Consider the following 18,304-nt stretch of genomic DNA (forward strand, 5'->3'; position numbering starts at 1 on the left):
GTTGTTTTTTTCTGAGAGGGTTTTGGTCATTGATTTGGTCATCTCAGGCACACACCTCCGGCTCAGCGCAGAAGCCCAGCGCACTTGTTGTTTAAACTAGAGATGGCACGATACCACTTTTTTATGTCCGATACGATACTGATATCATAAATTTGGATATCTGCCGATACCGATATGAATCCGATATAGTGTTTTTTAATCAATAAAACTGTTTTTTTTTTAATATCTTGCTGCATTTTGTATAAGTTCATACTCAAGTTTAAATAAACAACAACACAAAAGCTATTCTGTTATACCTGTATGTAAAAAATACACTGCACCCAAAATATTTCATAGTTCAGCAAAACTGATCAATCTAATAAACTTAAACCTACTCCATCCTCCCTATTCTGGTATTTTAAAGTGTACTTAGCAGAAATATTAAGCAACCTAACTAATAGGGTTGCAAATTCCCAGCAAAAAAAAAATAGGGAACCACCCCCCACCTCATGATTCTTAATCAACGTAATCAACTTTAATTTGATGCAGGTTGGAAAAAAATTGCACAGAAATAAATTATTTTTCAAGAATAATTAAATAGATTCAACATCTTCCTTCAACAGAACTGCAGACTATAAATAAATAAATTCTAACAACAGCTTATCAAGGTTAAACCTGCTGCTGTTGTTCACCTGCTAATTTCCTCTTTCTGGTGCAAAGTAGGCCAAAAACAAAGAAGAGAGACGGACTCGCGACAGAAAAGCCGATCAGCTGATCATTAAGCAGTTTCACGACTGAAGTACCAGCAGGAGAGGGAGGGAGAGAGAAGAGGCAGTCGCTCCATATATCGGTTGTTAAGCTTAACGTGGGAATGCTTTACAAACATTCAGAGATGAACTTACACACTTGCTTTACTTCTCTCTGGGATCACTTCCTCGGAGATGAAATGCCGGTTTGGTAGCGAGGCCACAAACACACAGCCGCTCTATCAGGTGAGCACACTGCTCCAACGTGCTACGGTTATGGGCCGAGTTACGCCATGTCGCAAGTTTTGTGAGGTGCTTTTTTGATATTTAATGGATCGGATTACATTTTTTATTTCTCTCCGATATCCGATCCAGTAATTTACGTCAGTATCGGACCGATACCGATACGTAATATCGGATCGGTCCATCTCTAGTTTAAACTTTGTGTTTCTTAGGGGCAGCCAGCCAGAAAGAAGATGGCATGAAGGCAGAGAAGCTAAAACAAACTTACTTTTTACATTTTATTTTGAAGTCAGGAAAGCAAAGTTTAACTCTAACATAAAACAATGGGTCCATGCCTCATCCTCACAGTGAGGATTACAGTTTATTAATTTAACACTGTTACGGGATCTTAACTCAGTAGTAGCAGACATCTGAAGCCGAGGTACTAGTGTTATATGGTAACTGGAAAAGTTGGATTTGACCATGTCTTGACTGACTATTATTATATTTACCAAATAGCAAAGTTTTTGTCTTGGTCGTATGATTTTCTTTTGTTATATTTATCCTTGACACCCTAAAGCCCGGTCTGTGAAAATATTGTCTGACATTAAACCGGTCTGTGGTGCAAAAAAAGGTTGGGGACCGCTGGTCTAAGGGATGAAATCCAAAATTCTGCCACACCACTTTAGGATCCTGACAGTAACAGACCAGCTTGTATCGACTGTGGTGTCATTACATCTGGCACGATCTACAAATCCCCCAGATGTATTACATAAATATTTAGACTGTGTTATTTTTTTTCTGCCTAAAATTGTGTTACAGGACTTATGCGTTGGGATAACTTTGTTATTCTACTTTCATCATGGAGTGAAATGGATCTTTTTCTGGTTGGTGTTCTGGTTTTAGTCACAACAAAGTCAAAAGGAGCCGATTCTTCTGGCTGTGGTCACATTTTAGACTGGGCTCTACATTTTTGGTCCTCCTCCCAGTTGTAGATAATGGTAGAGAAAAGTTTGTGTGTCTGACCTGGGTTCGCCATTCAGTTCAGTCTGACAGCGAGCTGTGGGGTCACAGGTGTCCACCGAGCAGGCGGAGACGAGCTGACAGCCAGACTCAGGGCTGCCACCTATAGGCGACATGCCAGACATACATGCACAGCTGGACTGAGAGCCAGAGAGAGAAAGAGATGGAGAGAGAGGGAGGAGTTAAACAAAATGTCAGGATTTTGTTACAAACAGCTTTTTCCTGACTCTTGGCAGGTCTCCTCACCTTGTTGGCTCCTTTGAAGACACAAACTGTGGAGTTCAAGGGACAGCCCCCGTTGTTATCTAAGCAAGGGTTCTGAGGTATACAGATTTTGCCATCGCCCAGGTAGCCGGGCTTACATGCGCAGCTGACCTTTAACCCCCGAGAGGAGCACTGGGCATTAACGTCACAATCCCTCTGTGAACAAACACCTGAGCAGAAAACGAATAAATAACCTTCAGATTAAATTCATAATGTTATCTGGGTCACTCCATTTAAACAATCAGTGCACTCCCCCCACCTGACCCCCTCAGAATGAGCTGGGGCTTTTGTGCAATACCTTCAGTATATGTAATTATTCCATGAGAAATTACATTTCGTATGAGTGAATGTGTGAGTCAACATTTTGTGCTTTTTAAGTCTTAAATCTATTTTTTAGCATTTTTGAGTCCTATTAACATCTTAAACACAGGCAATAGCCACGTGTTGACAGTCAATTTTGCACACACTTCAAGTCGCACACACTTCAATTTTCAGAAGTTTTAATTTCTATAAATGACTTTGAATATCAATGTCATGTGAAATATCATAGTTTCAACAGTAAAACTGCGGCAGTAGCAGAAACGAGCACTGGCACCCCAGATGTTTGATCTGATTTTTGGTTAAAACAGCAGAAAGTCCATTTTGGGTTAAGTTTACAAGATCCTATGATGTGAGATGGGTGGTCGGTCAAAACAAATTAAAACACATGAAATTCTAATTTTTTTGTACCTACATGCTGATACATGGCTCATCTCCAAGCCCTACTTTGAGGATTTGTAAAATCCTCAAATGCTCCTCATTGTCTACAACTAGGAACAGGGCCATGAAAATTTTAACAGCTCCATTTAAAACACTGAAGTTATTGTATTTAATAATTTGCTGATTTTGAGGGGAACAGGAGAGATTTTTAGTCCATTTTTATTTTAGTTTAATTGAACAACTCATGTTATCAGCAATGTACTGTATATGTACATTGCAATGTAAGATTAAAATAGGCTGTGTGACATCACCAGTTTGCAAAGCCCAGTGTGTTTTTTTCTCTTTTTGTATAAAAAGGTTGGACGTAGCAAAGACAATATACCAATTAAAACTCTTGTATGCAAATTAATATTTCTTTTCTTTTCTTTTAATTTGCCAGAAGGTTTATTGAAGACTCCAGTTTTTAAAAAATTAGAATTTTCTGGCAATAATTTCATGGTTAAGGCTTTAAACAGTTAACATGTTAACCGTAACCGTAAATTTCAGACTCACCACTGTGAGTTATACTCTCAGGTAGGATGGCCTGCTTTGGTAAGTCGGAGGAACTGTCATTTATACAGTTTTATATATAAGGCGATACTTGGGTTGCTGCCTTCTTATATATGTTCCCTGCTTGTAATGAAACATGCTGGTCGGTATTCTCTTCGTCCGCATGGTTACTTGTTGCTTTCTGTTCCATTTGCCCGAACTGAACTTGGTAAAAGAGCTTTTGTCCATTTAGCACCCTCGGCTTGGAACAAACTGCAGAAGGAATGGAAAATGACTGAATTCATTTCATTAAGTGATTTTAAATCTAAACTACGAATCCTTGAGGCCAAGTCCATAACATGCAACTGTTTCAATTAGATTGATTGTCATTTTAACTGACTTTTTTATTTTATTTGTATTCTTTCACTTATTGTTGCATGTGTGTTGTTGCTGCCTGTGTTTGAGTAATTTCTGTAACTGTGAGACATCTGCTGCTGCCTATCTTGGCCAGGTCTCCCTTGAAAAAGAGGTTTTTAATCTCAATGGGATCTTCCTGGTTAAATAAAGGTTAATAAATAAATAAATAAATAAATAATGTTCACTTGGCCATACACACGCTCACTTCTGGTAACAACAGCAGCATAAACTCAAAATTTTCACAAAATAAATTATTATAATTTTTTACTTGCGCATTTGTTCTGTGGCGTCTTCCTGTATCCAGGCAAACATTCACAAACGGCGGCGTCTCCCTCTCCTTTGCAGTATGAGTACGGGCTGCAATTGTTGCACCTCCGATTCTCTGTCAACAATACAAACACGGCAGCAGCTCACTGCAGGCAGCAGTTTAACACAAAACAAACAGGTAGTGCAGGGAAACATCATTACCTGAGTATCAAACCACATTTGAGAAGTCCTTTTCAGTCTACTTGTATTTTTAATTGCAGAAAATGTATCCCTTATTGTGTTTCTAAAATCTTTCTTATTCTTTGATCAAAATAAAGTCGGGTTAGTTAATGCAGTTTATTACTTTGAGCTCACAACACAGCAACAATCTCTTTGTTTTATCTCTTAGCAGTAAATATTAAATACCAGTCTGGGTTGAGGCAGATCTGTTTCAGTTACAGAAGTTATTTTCAATCTGCTAATGAAACTTTTTTTTCTTAGATTTATACTGTACAAATTATTTATTAATGCAATTTACACTTCTCTCTTACACGATGCCAGTCTTGCTTTTACTGTTTTTAACAAATGCCACTTTAATGTTTAGTTTGCTTTCTTTTTTATCAATTTTGTTTAGATATAAATTCCTACACCATCTCATAAAACCCTTACCAGGCATCAGTGGCACTTTTATTTTATCTGTGTTATGTGTTGTTTATTGTTGTCTGTGCTATTGTTGCTCTTTATTGTGCTGCTGTAACAAAAAATTACCCTTGTGGGATAAATATCTATCTATCAGCAGACAGCTACAGCATGCTCCGCAGCTTATCTAATTCTATGGAGATGATGAAACTAAAATAAATGAACTGTATCATCTAATGAAACCCAGTAATATACATTAATAATGAGTGATGTTTCTGCTAATTTAATACAGTATATTTCTTTGTGGTATGATCTTACCTTGGTCACAGTTCTTCCCAGTGTATGGTGGCTGACACAAACACTCTCCATCACCTTCAGGACCTTTATTACACACTCCATGTTTACAGTCACACACTGCACACAGAGAGGCAGTTTTTAAGCAGATTTCAGATGTTCTTACAGCTTCATAGTAGTCTTTGAAGGTTTGACTTTCTGCTTTATTTCCTTTTAATGTGAAGAAACACTTCACTGAGCTGACCTGTTTATCTGATAAAATTAAAAACTCATTATGAGCACTTTCATGTTGGATGCACATTCTTTCCACCAGCTGTGTCACTATGCACAAGAAACATGCTTGAGACAGCAGGATTAGATGACAATGTATATATGTTCCCCTCAGCTGGGCTTCGATGTCAGTTAGCTATGCATTTCTTTTGGTTGAGGCACAATGTTAGCTTCCAGGTGAAGAAAAATGATGATTTTGTGCTCTCTAGGGCCTGTTAGATACAACATGACAATGACACCGCTTTCCTCTGAAGCAGGTGTTGTGACCAGCATTGAGTGCTGACTGAGATTAGTGTTGTTTTTGAGCTACTAGGGAGTAGTTAGTTCTGCTGACAGCAGAAGTGTTTTTCTTTGACTTTGTTAACCATCTCCTTTTCTCTTTTCAGTATGTTTTCTTCGCCTTTTCTTTTTCCAGTTATAAAATTGTTACTCGTACTTGATGTAACAAGTACACATAAAGACATGAGTATTTGCAAAAAGTGTAGTGCATGCAGACAGCAGCAGATGCAATGCTAATTTTAGTTAGCCTAGCAGTCAGTGCAGCACATGCCACTTTGCATGTGAAAGGACCTCCTAATTTCAAGTCTTGTTGAACTCAAGATGGCTGTCATTTTCTAAAGGATGCTCCTCACTGCAGTAATAAAGGAGGATAAACGCAGGAGATACTTTTGACATACACTGTGACTGGTAAGCTGCTGCCATGAGGATGCTGCATCCCTTTGTTTTAGTGTCAGAGTGACCCCTTCTCTATCACATCTACATCAAAACATATAAATGTTCAGCTTGAGGCTTTAGAACAGGACAAACCAATGGGTGATATGAACCAATGGGTGATGAAGTATACAGAGTCCACAGTTGGTGGATGCAGATGAAAAGTTGCTGATAAGTTTTTCTAAATGTTTTTATGCATTTTGACCAACACAAGGCGAGTGCAACTTAATTCCATTATATTGAAGAAAAAACAACAATCTCATTGATTGTGGCTCAAGAGTTCTTCTTGTAATCGAAAGCCGGTTGCCGGTCGAGCCCCGGCTCAGACAATCTCAGTCGCTGTGTCCTTGGGCAAGACAAGGCAGCTGTGGCTACAATGTAGCTTGCCATCACCAGTGTGTGAATGTGTGTGAATGGGTGGATGACTGAATGTAGTGTAAAGCGCTTTGGGGTCCATAGTGACTAAGTAAAGCGCTATACAAATACAGGCCATTTACCATAATACCAGACAGGTCACACTGAGACGATCTAGGCAGATAAAACGTACAACAGTACAGGGGAAAATTATGTAAATATGATTTGGGGCAAACTGTGCCTCAGAAAGTAAAGAGGGTACCAACCTTTATCACACCTTTCTCCATAAGCATTTGGATTCTTACACTCCTGACAGGCAAAGCCAGTGAAACCATCCTGAGAAGGAAGAAGTTTGTTTTTTTTTTTTTATTTCGAAATATTACCAAGAAAAAACAAGAACAACCAATTACTTGAAATCTCTGGACTTCCCCAGCATTTCTTCCTCAATGTAACACAAAAAATGGGATATTTGTAAGAATAAACCTAAATACAGTCAAATTTCCTTTTGCTGACCAAACAATAACCATCCAAAGCCACTGTCTCTGAATCAGAAACGTAAATGGACATTAAGATGAAACCATTGTCATGGAGCTAAAAGGTTCCTTCATGTTACTGTTTGCATTTCCACTATGATAACCAACTGCAAAGATGGTTCAAATTAGTTATACAGACAGTTACATGTGGGAATCTATTTAAGAGAACGAGTTTACTTTAAGCTTTCAGTGCGTCTGAGCTGCAGGTGTTTGTGACAAATGGTGCAAACAAAACAGCACAGCCTGCTCTATAGCTGAAAATGCTTTACAAAGGTGCGAAGATCTTTATTAGAAAGTAACTGTACAATAATCAGAAGGCAACACTTCTCTGATTAACCAGTCATGTTGTTTTCTCTCCCTCTCTTCATATGTATCTCTCTGTCTCTCTTTCTCTGATATGAAATTTCTCTGGACTTAACCGGCCGAATACACTGCAACTTTGATGTATTTCAGACTTTCATTTTTCTTCATGTCTTTTGAATTTGTTCTTCTGCTCTTCATCTTGCTTCTGCTAGGATGTTGAGTTTTAAAATTGAAGTCTACATGCTTGTCTTCTCCGAGTTTAAACAATCTGAGGAGTAGATTCATAAAAAGTAAAAAGCAAGAACTTCGTACCAAAATGAATGCAAAAAAGTAAGCATTGGCATGATGCCATGCTTCTAGCACAGCCTCTTCTCTCTCTCCCTCTTCCTCTTGTCTCCTTTTCCAGGAACCTCTCTGTGTGATGTCTTTCCTGCGGCTCAGCTGCATTCTCCCTGTGACTTTGATTTAAATTCGGATTGTCTACCTGCCTGCCTTACCGTTTAAATTCACAGAATTCACAGAACTCTCCTCTCCCCCTTTGAAAGTAGTCCTGAAATTATTTTGCTGCAAAATTGTTCCTGTGATTCGATACAATTTTGGCTTCCAGTGATACATATTACCTTGACTTCAGTCAGTCAAGGTAATCAGTATCAGTTGTAACTGAAATTAAATTTAAATTCCAACTGGATTAATCACCCAGTCACAGTGCATGTGAACCAGCCAACATGCAATGCTCAGATGTAATTTGATTGCTACATTTTTTATAAAGTTATGTATGCAAAAACAACAGTAGCCTGATGTTTCACTACAGTGGAAACAAGTGTTTATCTCACTGACAATGGTTCTTCAGTCTGAAATAGTTTTTGGTACTTTGGGGATGGAAACACAGATAATGAGTACTTTTTTCTTCCTTGAAACCAGGAAAGAAAAGAAAAGAAAGAAGAAACCAGGACAGGTTTTCACATAAAAGTTAATAATGAATAGCATCTCTATAAATACATAAAAAAGAGAGAAGGGATACCAACATTACAGATGCAGGTTCCGTTGCCCAGGTCTCCATCCTGACAGACCCCATTATTGTTGCAGGTCTTCCCAGACCAGCTGGGGCAGGCTGCAGACACACAACAAGTGAGAATGTGTGATTAGAAAAAATCAGAGCTGTTTATTCAATTTGTGCATTGAACATTTATCCAGTTTGAATTCATATAAACATTTGGCAAACCGTGTAAGATAACCTGATGATGTCTATCTGTGACTAAACTGTGCACTATGCGCAGTGTGGGTTTCAGGCATGCCAGACTGCGAGAAAAGTAATGTGTTGAATCACAAATTACACAGAGATTAAAAAAAAAAACAAAAAAACATAACACAGCCATGTGTCACCAGCTAATGTCCTGCTTTCATGAGTTGAAAATGTATCTGAATATTTAAAAGTTTCCAGCAGAACTGTATTACTAAGTAGCTCTGTGAAAGATGGAAAATGTCAGAAGACACACTGTTATCCTCAGCAAAGAGGGAATTAAGGCGGTGCAAGAAGTGGATGAGTTGTACTTACTTGTGCGAACTTACACACCAAGTGTTACTACAATCAAACTTATTATTCAATTAGGAATGCCAACAGGACATAACCACATTTAAACAAGCAAGCAGGTGATGTGATGGAAATGCTTCATCTCTGTTTATCATCTGATCACCAGTTGAAGTAGGCTTAGAAAAACCTGATAGTTAATAGAGCAGAAGAGAAAGGCCTTTTTTTATTTCTGCTGGATGTTTTAATTATGTCTATAAAAAATAATAAATGTATGAATTTTCATCTTCTACCCTTCCACTGAGTAATCCTAAATCCACATGTTTCCAGCTCCAAATTTATGTTAATTTATTAGGCTATTTATTTTTGTATTTTTTGAAGTTTTTTACCTTTCTGCACTTTGGTTATTTGCAATAAACAAGAAAACAGGTGATGTGTTTATGTAAGTTAGTTAAGTTACGTAAGTGATATGATGATATGGCTGCTGGGGCGATCGTGGCTCAAGAGTTGGGAGTTCGTCTTGTAATCGGAAGGTTGCCGGTTCGAACCCCGGCTCAGACAGTCTCGGTCGTTGTGTCCTTGGGCAAGACACTTCACCCGTTGCCTACTGGTGGTGGTCAGAGGGCCCGGTGGCGCCAGTGTCCGGCAGCCTTACCTCTGTCAGTGCGCCCCAGGGCAGCTGTGGCTACAATGTAGCTGCCATCACCAGTGTGTGAATGGGTGGATGACTGGATATGTAAAGCGCTTTGGGGTCCTTAGGGACTAGTAAAGCGCTATATAAATACAGGCCATTTACCATTTTACCATTTGCTGTGACAGCATCATTTCCCAACTCTTGGGGTGAATAAAGCATATGTTATCTTTTTATTAATGGATTCATTCTCTGTCTAAAACATGATGTCTTAGCTCCTCCCCGTTTACACAAACCTTCTTAGGATTGGGTTTTCCTTATAAACACAGCAGGTGAGTGGGTGGGACTGATATGTTCATGAGATGACCATGCGGTATCTGATGACCATAAGGTATCTGAAGCCTGAGCGTTTAACTCACAGTGATTACTTGTACATATGCAGATGACCTCCAGCAAATCAACTGACCCAAAGAGAAGCAACAGAGACATGTTCCTTCAGAGACACGGTCCACTCTCTGGTTGAAACTTTCTGGGGGTTTGTTTGTTTGTTGTTGGGTTTTGTTTTTTTGTTTTTTACTGGAGCAGGATAATGAGCACAAAACCACCTCAAAGCTTTCCCAGGACAAAGAAATCCAAGGACTGCTGACAGCCGTGGCCTTCACCCCACAGTCGCCTGACCTCAAACCCAATGAACATTCAAGGGGGGCACTTAAAGACTGTGAAAGCCAAACACGGCTGACATTACAAGAAGCTCTTTGGAGCACTCTCAGGTTATGGTGGAATAACATCAGTTATCCGTCCATGGTGTTAACAAAATTGGGTGCATGTGCAGCCCTAGTCCTTCCATAAAGTGCACCTACAGGCTCAGGAGCACATTTGCATGACTCACAGCTATTGGTCTTAACGCACAAGCTGTTTTAGCTCCTCCTCCATTAAACTTAATTCTTCGTAAACAGATGTTTTTACTGACAGGTGGGTGGAGCTTCTGTGCTCACAAACAGAACTGTGCATACCCAGTGTTGCCAACTTAGCGACTTTGTCGCTATATTTAGCGAGTTTTCAGACCCTCTTAGCGACTTTTTTTCTAAAAAGCGACTAGCGAGAAATCTGGCAACTTTTTCTGGTGTTATTGGAGACTTATTTATGACGACACATTTGCCGGTCACTTTTGCCGGTAAAGGAGCAGGGTTGGAATTGTGACATTAAAAAAAAAACAATAATTGCTAAAAGAAATTTAATTTGTAGTTCCAAATAAACTCTAAGTGCATTTAGGACGTTTTTTTCCTCACTTTATGTCTCTTCCACACGATGTTATTTCTCTCTTCAACAACGTAGGTTACAATTACATTATGCAAATTAGGAGATGACGTCATTTAGCGACTTCTAGCGACTTTTAGGACAACCAATATCACTTTTCAGTACTGAGGAGTTGGCAACACTGTGCATACCTGGAATGACTATATTAGTTATAGCTGCTCTTCCTGACATCACACAGAACCAACGATTAATAAAGATTTCCGGGAATGGAGTGTCAAGAGCAGTCTAAATTAATGAGGAGGTAGATAACGAGGAAAACTATAAGTTTATCCTTTAAACCAAGATATAAGCATATGAAACAGTGTCAACAGAGTCATGCTGATTTTTTGGAAGCCAAATATAACAATCGAAATAATCTGTGGCATTGTCTTCTATGATGATTAAGATTTTTGTCAAGTATAAATATATATGACGTTTACTTACTAGACTATGAAATGCGATACATACGTTGTCATTAATGGTGCACTGGTAACAGCTTCACAGTAAAATATGGGCAGTAAACGGCAAACCCACATTAATTAGCTGGACTAACGCTAGCTTTGCTCAGAAGATCTCAAAACTAGCTAAAAGTGCCTTTATGTTGATGACCGTTAAACATTGTCCTAAACAACAGACGTTATCACTTAGTTCTTCTTGTACAAACACAGTACAGCTTACATACAACTCAATTTTCCAGAAAAACGCATTCACGACTTTATCTTTTTCTACCTGTAACAGATAAATTACACACTGGGACCATAGCGTTATGTGATTGGTGGAGAGTAACAATCAGTCAAACGACCAATCAGAACTATGATATAAAGGTACAGCCCTGCCTTCTTATTATTTATTATTTTATATCATTTTCTTTTTGTAGTGACTCCTAGCGCTTGTTTAAGTTTAGTTTTTATTGTTTGAAATGTTTCGTTTCCCTATAGTTTTATTAGTTTGTCTGTTTGGTGTTTAAAAAATTATTATAATATTGTTTTGTTTTGTTTTTTTGTCAGGGGAACATTTAAGAACATTTAAGAATCCTCCAAAAACAGAAATGAAAGTCGACAGAAGCAAGAATGAATTTATGTGTGTGAAAGGGAAGCAGATGGAAAGGTGAACATGCAAGGAGCAGAGGTAGAGAAGGTGGAGTCAGTGTCATAAATGTGCATTTTTTTTAACCTGCTTAAATCAATAAAGTTATTTCTAGTTTGAGTTTCAAATTAGCTAAAAGCACTGTGTCCTCTGCTGAGGGAATGTACTGTATTTCGGTTGACTGTTACTACAGTCAACCATCAAAACCTATAAATATTTTTATGTTTGATCCAGTCAGCTGCTCAGTCTTTGTTGGACTCTATAAACTGGAACGCAGATTAGAAAATGAATCAGTATTTTGAAATCATTTATGTTTAAATGCATCATTTAAAGCTGGTTATTAAAGTTATTTCTACCTGTTCTTCACCAGTATCAGAGTTCAGTTCACAGGATAACCTTTAATGTTTAGATGTTTCCTTTTTAGACTTGTGCAAAGTTATGAATTCATAAGAGTAATAATTTTCTGCATTACTCTCTTTAATTTTATTATTATTACTTTTATTGAATCAGGAAGTCCCACAAAGATCAAATCTATTTTACAAGGAAACCTCGCCAAGGCAGCAGCCATACAAACTCAAAACATCTTTTTTCTTATTTGCAGCACATTTTTTGCTTTCTGATCTTTTAGTTTTTATATTATTTGTAGATCTTGATCACCTACACATCTGATAATGTCTCTGACTGAGGTAGGCGGTGCTCATTTGATCCATTTTGTGGAGAAGTTGTACGATCCATTAAACACTGCTGCAGACTAAAGCAGGAAGTCTGGGTTTAAATGTGATCAAAATTATGGCACAAATGATAGTTCATCATATGTACTTTATGTGTGTGTGTGTGTGTGTGTGTGTGTGTCTTACAGAGACACAGCGGTCCCCAGTGCTGTTGGCAGCACTTTGGCTGCATGATGTTCTTCACACAGATGTGCTGACATCCCTCCAGCTGCAGCTCCCTGCTGCCGATGTTCACCACATAACTGCAGCACAGCGAGACTCGAGGTAAACAAACTGCCTTAATCATACCACTGCTGCCAGCGCTACTAATTACTACTGCAAATCTCACAGTTAGCATTCATGAGTTATCCTTGAATCTACGCTTTGCATGATTAATAAAGGTGGAATTATGTTGCTGTCATTATTTATTTAACAGGGAAGGTGCATGTTAAGGTACACTGGCATAAAAAAGATGTAAACATGTCAGATTTTGGCAGAACTGTTCATTTACAACAGTGATCCTAGAGGAGGGTCACATGAAACAATATACAATATGCAAAAGACATACAGGTGTACAACATAACACACATAAAGGCATTGCTATAGGTAAGCTGTTCCAGTCTTCACTTCATGTTAACTGTGGGTATGAAGCTTGACCTGTACCTGCAGTTGGTGATGCCAGTGCTGCTGAAGCCGCGGGGGCAGCTCGCAGTGATGGCAGCAGCACAGGAAGTGCAGTCTGTTTGTACCTCCAACCTCTGCAGGATATCACATCGACCAGGAGGAGGAGTCTGAGGAAGGAGAGGAGCTGTTTACAGTCTTATACCACTCTCTGTCCACATTTCACAATATCACTGTTAATATGGACAGACCCCTGCAGATGGTATTCTAATACATCTCTGTTTTTAATGAGCAACAATTTGTGATAAGACATCTTCTGATATTCCCACAACTGATATTTATAACTAAAATCACTACTACAGGTATCAGTATCAAGCAGCATAAAGATAATAACAGGTGTGGCACAGCTGTTGGTAAGATCGATGGTAAGAGTAGTTGTATCATTACAGTAGTAATAATACAACAGTAGTAATTACAGAACCCGTTTTTACACAAAAAGCAGCAAAAAAAAGAAGTGCAAACCAAACTGCATTCTTTAAATGCATTTTAAGACTTGATGTGTGTTTGATTAAATTACAGAGTGCTGGTATCATTTAATCTTGTTTTTACTGAAATAACTGACAATGATGACTGCCAAGAAAAAGAATAAGGAATAATTACCAGCAAATTACAATAACCTCAAACCCTTACATACATATATAAGAGTTTTCACATTAACAGCAGTTCTTTTAGAAAACTATGTTTTAAAGTTGCAGAAGGTTGCCAATTTTTTTAAACTTATTTAGACAAAGGCTCTCAAACTCTACAGCTGGGATTATTCTCTATACTGACACATCCATCTCTGCTTATCCATGTCAGGGTCGCGGGGGGCTGGAACCTAACCCAGCTACCGTCACCAATCTGACACAGGGCTAACACAGAGGGACCAACAACGCAATGAACGCACAAGCATCTCAGTATTTTGGATGCCTTAGTAGACTGTAGCAACCAGGAATTGAATCACCAACCTACTGATCAGAAGCTGACCTGTTCTGCAGCACATTCATGATAAAAGCGGAGACCGTGTAGTGGTGAATGGATGTTTTAACTTATTTAAGTGAAGTAAAAACTTGAAAGTACATTCTGCCTCCGATTACTGAAACTGTGTATGACTCCAACTCATAATTGCTGTTTGGTTAAGTTCTGGAGCACTTCATCATTTTCACACAACAAATTCAGTCTGCTGTTTGATGGCCTTCACTGTGAACGTTATTAAAACAGCCCTGGTGATGATACAGCAACGTCAGCAGAGTTTTCTTACTTACAGACAGTGGACTAAATGTTATGGAGTCTGCAGGATGTGGCTCTTTAACACAGAGACATTTTTTTGGGTGTTTAACCCATAGGAGGAACCAAAAGTCAGACCAATGCATCCTTTGTTGCTTCAATACCGGCCAGATATTGCTCAATGGATCCGTTCTATAAACAAACAACTGAGAGACTGTTTGGGAATGGATCTTAAAAATGTAAAAGTGTAAGTGTAAATGAAATATTTCAACAACTGCACACAGTGCCACAGTATTATTTACAATCTCATAATGAACTGTAGTAACTGTAAAAATCCCTCTGATGTTTTATCCAGCAACATTATTGGCATGAATGCAAAACTAGTGACTCAGTTTAAATTACACTTGCCCAACATATTTATTTTAAAGGTTTAGAGGTTTTAGAGGTTTAGTAATAAATTTGATAATGTTGGCTGGGCAACATGAGATAGGGGTAGTTATATAGAATTCAGTGATCATTTACATTATCACTTTTCAGATGGTCTGGTGGTGGCAAGAAGCAGTGGCAATAGAAGCATGAAGTTCCACTAACATCAAACGTATTTTTCACGGTGGCAGTGATACATTTTGCACAAAACATAAATGTCCAGAACAAGAGAAATACGTCTCCTTCAGCATGTTCCTCAGGTCTTTCTGCAGAGACACTCTGCAGTGTGTAGTAAGAAAACACCGTTTTCCTCGTATCTGCTTTTTGTTCTTTGTTTACATTTAGTTTTGTGATGGAAGACTTTGACCAATCACAGGCTTTTCAGACCAGACCAGAAGTAAAAAATGGCGTTGCAAGGGATGAAGCAGCTGCCTACACTTAACAGAATGGGGTTTAAGTCCTGTATGAGGCCAGAAAAGAGCCTGGCTTCTGAAGCAGGTGCAGATGCTTGTCTGCTGTTAAGGGCTTAAAACAGAGTGATGAGAGCTGGAGGGCAGTTTTCCGTGTTCAAATTGCAGTTTTTATTTGTTTGTTTGTCTGTAGATTTCGGCCTCATGCAGCTTTAAACTCAGGATATCTTGTCTGAGTTCATGAACTACTTGAAAATACAATGCCTTTAATATTTGGAATATCTAATTATAATGAACTTTCCAACTTTCCAAAGCGCTATTACTTCTTACTAAGCTGGTTTAGGGCCTAAATATATCACAGGAATACCTTTTTTAACAGCTTTGTTTGTGTTGGAAAGCCGTTTCTATGTACAGACAGATATACCAAACTGTTTTTAATGTGATTAATTATTGTTTGCAATCACTTTTACGCAATAAAGAATCAACCCGACTCGCTGCTCCAGATCTTTCAGCAAAAACATTACAAAGTAGAGATTATTAAAGGAAAATTACTACAAAATCAAAGGCTGTGATATTAAGACAACATGTGCTTATAAAAATCTGAGAAAAGTTGTAGGAGAGCACAACCTGACAAATGGCCTCACTTTGTAACTTCAAGGTTAAATATTTTGAGTTTCTGAAATTGTTTAGCCCTGTTAAGCTGATGCAACTCTGTTTTAAAAAACTCTGGGTCTCATTTGCAGCTTTACTCATTTGTATCATGCAGAGATGTCTATGATGTGGAAGTTCCAGGTTTGCAGTAGCAAATGATTGACTTTACTGTATACACAGTGCCATGCGTAGTTTGTCACACTGAGCTGTTTAATGTTTGTCGTTTATGTCTACAGCTAAGCTGTTTGGGTTGTTTTTTTAATTCACCTTCATATCACAACAACAAAGCTTTAACACCTCTGACAGTCGCAGGTTAAGTTCATCAGTGGTGATACTGAATTAGAGAAAGTATAGTTACTCATGCCTGCATAAAGTAATAGAAATACAGTAATATACTGCTTTATTGTCATTAAAAAACAATCACGCATTGAATGCTAACTGATACTAAATTTCAAAACAGTTGTATTGAGTTTTATTTGTGATCAAATAGTGCAGTAAGCATGTAATCATAGTATTTACATCATGGAAACATTTCACTGTTAAGCTCATCTACTTAAAGAAAAGCATGTTATTTTAAGGTAAGGACACACCACTCTCATTCTAAATTCAAAGCCAGGGAATAAAAATCAGTTTTAAAATGTGGTTTTAAAACAGGTGGGGCCATCCTAACATGGGGAGGGAGATCACCCCACAGTTTGGGGGCGAATAGCTACAAAAAGTCGATCTCCACTGGTTTTCAGCTGACCTCAGTGGCCTTGAGAGAGTGTATGGAGTCAGAAGCTCAGATATGTGCAGTGGTGCTGATTCATTAAAGGTTTTTAAAATAAATTAAAAAAAAACATCTTAAAAAGGGGTAATGGAGGGTGGTGTTAACCATACAGTTACATTTTTGACATTTACATCCATGATTCAAAGACAGTAGGTGGTACATGACCTCAGCGTGGTGGTGTAGTTGGAGGTGTGTTACCTGTTGTTTCACTGAAGGTAGCAAGCAGAGCAGTGGCAGCAGCAGCAGCAGCAGCATGGCTCAAAGTCTCACATCCAGATACAAAAACAAACCAACTAATCCTCCTCAGTAAGCAAAACAAAAATCAGTTAAAAATAATATAAGAATATGTCCAGAGAGTTGTAACTAAACTCGTTTCCTGCTCCCGTGTCAGCGCTGAACTTCAAATAAAACCTGAACTACTAACTACAGGAAAAAATACAGATAGCAACATCCTCTGTGCAGGAAAAACAAAATGATTAGAACACAATAGCCAAGTATTCCTCAGATAATGATTGGGGAAGCTGAAGTAACCTGCTGCTTAAAGACGTGGAAACGCTGGAAAAATGTAAGCACTTAGTGAAAAAAAAATCCCAAAAAATACACAGGGTTGATCCAACCAACAATTAACAGCAGGCTCACTTGGGACGCTGTTATGTGGGAAATGACCAACAAACAACAGCAAACGAATGAACTCTGAGCTCAGCGTGCAGCGAGACAGAGGCTGCAGCGACTACTTGTGTCACGTCTTTCCTCCCTAATCTAGGAAGAGAAAGAAAGAGGAAAAAGCACACAAAGTGGTAGAATAGGAACCTCCCAGTAGGAAGGTCATCACCTCCTACCACTCCCCCAGTAACAGCAGAGACACTTGTTTTATTCACAAGAGAATGAGGAATATAGTCGCACACAAACACACCCATGGAAATCAACTGTGATGACTTCAGACCACAGATTCACAAACAGCCATGAGATAAACATCAAAACAGAACTTTACTTTAGTTAAAGATATCAAAAAGCTGGACAGTATGCAGTGAAGTTTTCCATTTTTCCATTTTCTGTCTGCACAGACATACCCAGACATCCCTCTCCCTGGTCACCCCCTCTCCCCAGGAAGAGCTGGAGGAAGTGAATTGCCACTGTGTGCCCTAGAGATCCTCTGGGGGTATGTTTTTACGGAGGATTTGCCTTTCCCAAGGCAAAATGGCTCTTAGTGACGAGCCAGACCATGTGGAAAAGATATATATAAATCTTATAAAGTTTGTATCTGTCTTGTGTGGAACTTGTATGAAAAGCATACAAGAGTGAAAACAGATATAAGATCCCTTGAAAAATTATATAATGAAACTTGTATGTTTTGGATACTTACTAAAACAATATATGAAAGTAATGAGAAAGTGGCCACTTTCATATAAGCCTTACATGATTCACTATATGAAGTAGGCCACATCTTATGCAAGTCTTTTGTAAGTTTTTACTATTTCTTTTCCATATGGGAGACCAAGTGTGATCCATAAGACCCTAATGGCAGAGATAACTTTGCACTGACAGGGGTCCCACCTAGGAGCCAGGTCTGTGGACCCTCCACCCACAGGAGGGGTTGTAGGTTGCAGTGAGGCCTTGGTGGTCTGATCTCCGGTTACTGAAACTGAAATAGTGAAATCCTAATATACTCTTATCCAAGGTTA

The 18,304-nt window shown here is 38.6% G+C and overlaps 1 protein-coding gene across 1 annotated transcript in view; it reads right to left on the reverse strand.

The window, feature by feature from the left end:
- The window catches only part of stab1 (stabilin 1), a 169,234-nt gene extending 151,849 nt beyond the window's left edge, over window positions 1–17,385 (reverse strand). Inside the window, exons 1-9 of the mRNA XM_040004521.1 lie at window positions 16,821–17,385; window positions 13,143–13,270; window positions 12,627–12,742; window positions 8,254–8,339; window positions 6,659–6,728; window positions 5,082–5,177; window positions 4,147–4,260; window positions 2,217–2,404; window positions 1,974–2,110 (exon numbers count right to left, since the gene is read on the reverse strand). Coding sequence (XP_039860455.1) covers window positions 1,974–2,110; window positions 2,217–2,404; window positions 4,147–4,260; window positions 5,082–5,177; window positions 6,659–6,728; window positions 8,254–8,339; window positions 12,627–12,742; window positions 13,143–13,270; window positions 16,821–16,877 — 992 coding nt within the window. The 5' untranslated portion in view covers window positions 16,878–17,385. The remainder of the gene's footprint in view (window positions 1–1,973; window positions 2,111–2,216; window positions 2,405–4,146; window positions 4,261–5,081; window positions 5,178–6,658; window positions 6,729–8,253; window positions 8,340–12,626; window positions 12,743–13,142; window positions 13,271–16,820) is intronic.
- Between the last annotated feature and the right edge of the window lie 919 nt (window positions 17,386–18,304).

The sequence above is a fragment of the Simochromis diagramma genome, unplaced genomic scaffold, assembly GCF_900408965.1.
Source record: "Simochromis diagramma unplaced genomic scaffold, fSimDia1.1 OVJJ01000320.1, whole genome shotgun sequence".
NCBI lineage: Eukaryota > Metazoa > Chordata > Actinopteri > Cichliformes > Cichlidae > Simochromis > Simochromis diagramma.